At 35.8% G+C, this 5,662-nt stretch overlaps 1 protein-coding gene across 1 annotated transcript in view; it reads left to right on the forward strand.

Moving 5' to 3' along the window:
* LRP2 (low density lipoprotein receptor-related protein 2) overlaps positions 1–5,662 on the forward strand; it is a 120,915-nt gene that overhangs the window by 95,063 nt on the left and 20,190 nt on the right. Inside the window, exons 61-64 of the mRNA XM_010085835.1 lie at positions 1,141–1,278; positions 2,072–2,194; positions 2,804–2,932; positions 4,973–5,104. Of these exons, the coding sequence (XP_010084137.1) occupies positions 1,141–1,278; positions 2,072–2,194; positions 2,804–2,932; positions 4,973–5,104 (522 nt within the window). The remainder of the gene's footprint in view (positions 1–1,140; positions 1,279–2,071; positions 2,195–2,803; positions 2,933–4,972; positions 5,105–5,662) is intronic.

The raw sequence follows: 5,662 nt of genomic DNA on the forward strand, positions 1-5,662 counted from the left end.
AGAAGAATACACATGTGGTTGAATTCAAAAATTTGACTCTCCCACGGACACGGCAAAATCCACTGTTTCACTTTGTTGCTTTTTATAATGCTCAAAGGTGCGTATAGTTTCCTAAAGTACCAGTGAAGCCAAGGAAATAAAATACTTTTCTGTTTCTGTCTTCCTTCTGTATATTGATCTACTGTGAAAAATGTCTGTACATTATAGCTTGTATGGAGCTACAACTCCAGCTGTTTACCCAGAAAGTATTGTTCCCAGGTGGAATTAAAAGATCACCTCTGTGCTCTATCTGTGCTGACTGACATTGGCTTTTTAGGTGCTATTGAAGTGTTGGTTCTGACTTACATGTTCGAATGATTTTAGGCTTCAGTACTTAGGAGAATTCCTTTCTCTTCATGTTGGTATCAGGGCAGTTCTGTAAATCTTCCTAATTTTAACATCTGTGCTTTAAGCAAGAAGGGGCATCTGCAGAGTAGGACCTTTATTTTTCTACTGGTAACCAGAGCTTGGAAAGTACATCGCAGCAGTTAATCTTTTAGAACCTGAGTTACACAACATTTGTCTGTTCTTAGAGGGAGGAAAAAGCATATGAGAAGCCACTGAAAGGGCAAGGGCATGGTTTATTTAAGTAGGTTGGAAGAGTCATATTTTTGGTTTCTCTTTGCTCTAGTTCAGTTTTTTTCCCGCAGCTTTTACAGAATCTGGATGTATATTTTTTTTTTACTATACCAACATGAGTCTTTTTGGAATTTGATGTCTTAGGTACTTCTTCAGTCATTCATGTTTGGTACCAGTGACATTATTTACCTTCCTTACTGAACTAGATTTGTCAGTAACAAATTCAAGCAGAATTTTTTAAATTAATGACTGTGTATTTTCAAAAGTGTCTGTTCTTTCACCATTCATTCAAACCCAAATAAATGACATTATAGCTACCAAGAAATCCTCAGTCCTTGCAGTCTGTTGTTGCTGTAGATCTTTGCAGTGCCTTATATTATATCCCCTACTACTATATTATATCTCTCTACTACGGAGAGAAGGGTATTGAAAAAATAACACAGGGTTCAGCTGAATATTTTTCAGGAAAACCTAAAATTTTCATGGTAAATAAAAATGTCATAATAACTTTCTTTTCTTCAGCAACACGGTATCCGAATGGTACATACTGTCCACCCATGCTGTTTGAATGTAAAAACCATGTCTGTATCCAGCCATACTGGAAATGTGATGGTGATAATGACTGTGGAGATAACTCTGATGAAGAACTTCACCTTTGCTGTAAGAGAGAAAGATTATATTAAAATGAACAATATGCATAATAAAAAATCTAATTACAATAGAATGATTAGAAAACACATTTTAAATATTTTATATTTTTAAATATTTTATTTCCTGCAGACTTAATTCAGTATGAGAGCTGAGAATTTTGCTTCATGTGCAAGTTCACTTCATCTTCTTACAGTATGTTTCCCACTGCTTTGCAGATGTTTGTGTATGTGGTTATAAAAGTAGGGAGAAACATATCAAAGACATAAGGACACTATTTCACATTTTCAAGTTGCCTATCTAAAATAAGACCATCAGTTTGCCATTAAAGATTAATTCAGATAACGTATATTCTCAAAGGTGCTGAGCTTTTGAAGTTATCAGTATAGTTGGGACATCTTTGTAAATATGGTTGAGGAGTCCTGACTTCAGCTCTAAAAATGAGGTATTGAAGGTTCTACTTAAACCATTTTTGTCAGTTGTGTACTATATAACCACTTAAATAGCATGTTGGATTTTCAGTCAGTTTACTTCATAAACAAATCTAGAAACATCAGTGTAATATGTAGTCACAGGATATGCCTTTGGCCAAAGGTGATGTACTCTTTTCTGACAAAAAATGTGTAATGTCCTAACATACAATCACCAAATGTGAAGAAAATATTATTTTGGGCTCGACCCCTCCACACCTTTTGAAATGTGGGGAAATAAATATAAATGTTACCAGATAAAAGTGATTGCGATAATTCATGACTCATTGGCATGCAGTATCAAAGTGTGACTGACTTGGTCTTTGTGGTTTCAGTGGATATTGCTTGTGAATCTCCGTTCCGTTTCCGATGTGAAAACAATCGCTGTATATATAGTCATGAGCTGTGCAACCAGGAGGATGACTGTGGAGATGGAAGTGACGAGAAAGAGGAACACTGTATGTTTACACAAAGTTGAGCAGCAAATTTAGTAATTGTGATGTGCTTAATGTTTAATAATACCAAAGGACTATGTCAAAATTAAACATAAATTATGAAAACTAGAGCTCAGTGTGAAATAATTTGAACTGTTTGGCTGTATCATAAAATAAGGATGGGATGGATAGCAGGGCCTTTTAAAATAGAGAAAAAAGTACTTCCGAATTTGTGACACTGTTATGCACATAGTAACCGTGTTGATATTTAGGCCCAGTCAACAGTTTACTAATATCTCAATAATCTCTTGAAGTCTACAGTAAATGTATGAAGTATATCGGTAAAGCATATTAATAGATTTACGCTATAAAAAAGTTCAATCAACTATTAACAAGAAGAATTTACCTTCTGTCTTTATGAAATAGAGAGGCTTCTTTCAGTTCATGGGAATGTGACTAGAAGTCGGGAGGCTCCTGTTATAGTTTTAGCTTTAATGCAGACTTCCAAAGTTGCTCTAGTCATTATTTTATCAGATTGCATCAGCTTCCTCATTAGCAGCGTGGAATAGTACTGTCTGTTGGTTCTGCATAGCGGAAACTGTGACAGAGGAGTGTTTCTCTTCTCGACTGTAGGTAGAGAACCAACCCCAAGACCTTGTACAACTGAAGAATTCAAGTGCAGTAATGGAAATTGCATTCCTCTACATTATGTCTGTGACAATTATGATGACTGTGGAGACCATTTTGATGAAATGGGCTGCAGTAAGTAATAATATAAATAGAATACAAAATTGCAATGCTACTGAAATAAAAATTTATAACGATACATATGTCTTCTTTAATAGCATACTAAGAAGTATTGATTTTGAATTAGCCTGTGCTAGGATTATCCAACTAGTACCTTCTGTTTTCCTTCTTTTGGAGTATTTAAAAGATGTGTAAATGTGGTACTTAGGGACATGGTTTAGTGGGACTTGGCAGAGTTATGTTTATGATACGACTCAATGATCTTAAATGTCTTTCCCAACCTAAATGATTCTATGAAATTCAGTGCTCTGAACAGTCCTTTTTAGGCTTAGAGTATTTGTGCATCACAAAAAAAGGGTTTGATCTTTTTTTTTGATCTTGTTTTGAAATGGGTTGCATTTTGGAGGCAAGAACATCCAGATTATTCAATCATAATTGCAATAGGACAATTTAGAGAATTTTTCGTGGGCAGACTCTGAACTGGTATAGGTTGCTCTAGCCCTATTAAAAACAAAAATGTATTGAGATGCTTGTATTGTCCTGTTTACAAACATGACCACAGAATTCTATAAAGACAGCCAGTCCTTGGGCTGAGGGCCCTCTCAGATCCTCTGCACAATTTTTATTATCTATGCATTATAAATTTACTAGCATCCATTTAGATGCATAAACGTTGACTTGAACTTTGAGGCATGGGAGACTATTGTCATGGAATCTGGAAAAAATATAATTCCTAACTTTTTATATCAATAAACAGCTGCAGAGTGATAATGTGAGCATGTACTTGCGATTTCAATCTGTCACGCTTTGATAGCATCAAGTGAAAGTGTGCCAAATGGTGCACTGGTGATTTACAATCCAGTGTGCTTGTAAAATGTAAATAACTCAGAAGCCTATAGTGCAGTCCATTTTGAAGCAGCTGGTTTCTCTGTTTCACATACCATCCTAATGGTCTTTTGGTAATATAACCTAATGCAATGACTTGATGAAAATATAAAACTATAAAAAGGATGTGAAACAGTGCAAACCAGACACCTTCTGGCAGTCAGCGTTCTGTTTGGGGATAGATGTGAGTGCAGATCAGATGGTAACATTTGTAGCCTTCCCAGCATCAAATACTTAATGTTACAGAGAAAGTAGAATACGTGTGTGTGTGTGTGTGTGTGTGTGTACGAAGAATTTATGCTTCTGTATGTATATGAAACTGAGATGTTTAAAATTAATCTGATCAGCACTGGGAGGTATATGTATAAAGGAGGTAATCATCTTAATGTAATGTCTTTGCCATACATCTATAGCTTTTTCTCTTGCTCTGTCAATAAACATGTTTTTATCTTTTCTACTTACATAACGGATTTGAGTTTGAAAGCACGTGTATATAGATTATGTCAGAATCAATAGAATTCTATATGTACTTTGAGAATAGTATAGTTTTCAGCATCTGTTACAGAGTGTCTGTTTTCCCTGACTTGCTAATTTTCCATTATGGGCACGCTTTAAAGGGCAGTGCATTCTGTGCAATGACCTGTATTGACTTCAGTAGGCTTTAGATAGGGTATAGCATGTACAAGCTGTCATCTTCTAATTGCCAGATATAAATAATTCAGGGCCTGTGTTATGCATGATAGTAATTGAGAACATTTTTTGTATAACTGATAAGAAAGGACTGGGTAAGAAAGAGGTAGGTTGACAAAGGTAGGGGTTAGAGTCAAGTCTCTTAAACAGTATCTGTAGTTGCTGCAGATTGGTGGCAATGTAGAATGCTGTTTCTCTCAAGGAAGGTGAGCTTGAATGCTTATGGCTCTTATCTCTGTTGATTTCTAGAGGTTAAACTTAGTTGGCAGCTGTTTTCACTAATGTTTACCACTCTCTTCTAGTTAGTTATGCCTGAGAGAATAGATGCTCACACTAACTGAGTTTCAGTTAGGAAAAAAAAGTAAAGAAAACTAACGTCTACCATTTTCAATTATACTAATGATCAAAATTATGATACTCCTGTCCACCTTATAACTTTATTTTTTTGGGTTTTGTTTTGTTTTGTTTTTTTTTTTGTAGATCCTGGAACAGAACGAACTTGTGCAGAAAATATCTGTGAACATAACTGTACCAACCTGAATGAAGGGGGCTTTATCTGTTCCTGTAGGCCAGGGTACAAGGCCAGTGAAACTAACCGAAACTCCTGTGATGGTATTTTCAATATTCTAAAGATATTCTCACTGATAAGTGTTCAGTGACCTGTCACTTCACTCTAATGTGACTACCCATTTTTGCATTCTAACAGGATTTGTATGAAGTTTTGCTGCTGAATCATGTTTTCTGACATACAGGCCTCATTCAACAAAGAACTGGCTCCACAGTTCAGACTTGTTTTAAGCTTTTGGTGGCTGTAGGTGTATGTTTTTGCTTTACTGTGTATAGGTTTTGTCATAACTTTGAGGAACAGAAATCTGCTGGGTTTTTTTTTTTTTTTTGTTATTGAAAGAAAACTTCCTGAAGGTTATACTCTCCTTCTGTTCTGCTCCAGAACAGACCTCCAGTAAAGGTCTATTGTGCCATATTTTTGCCCTGGATATATACAGATAAAATACGGTGAGGAGTCTACCCAAAGGCCATTGTTCATTGTCATGCAATACAGTACCTTCACAGTTACTGTTTCAGTATATTTTGATGAGGACACTTCTGTTGGTTGCTCCCAGCTTTGGTGGACAATTTCTGTAGTTTCATTGAACATGATCCAAGGCCACC

This window comes from Pterocles gutturalis, unplaced genomic scaffold (assembly GCF_000699245.1).
Source record: "Pterocles gutturalis isolate BGI_N339 unplaced genomic scaffold, ASM69924v1 scaffold6981, whole genome shotgun sequence".
Lineage (NCBI taxonomy): Eukaryota > Metazoa > Chordata > Aves > Pterocliformes > Pteroclidae > Pterocles > Pterocles gutturalis.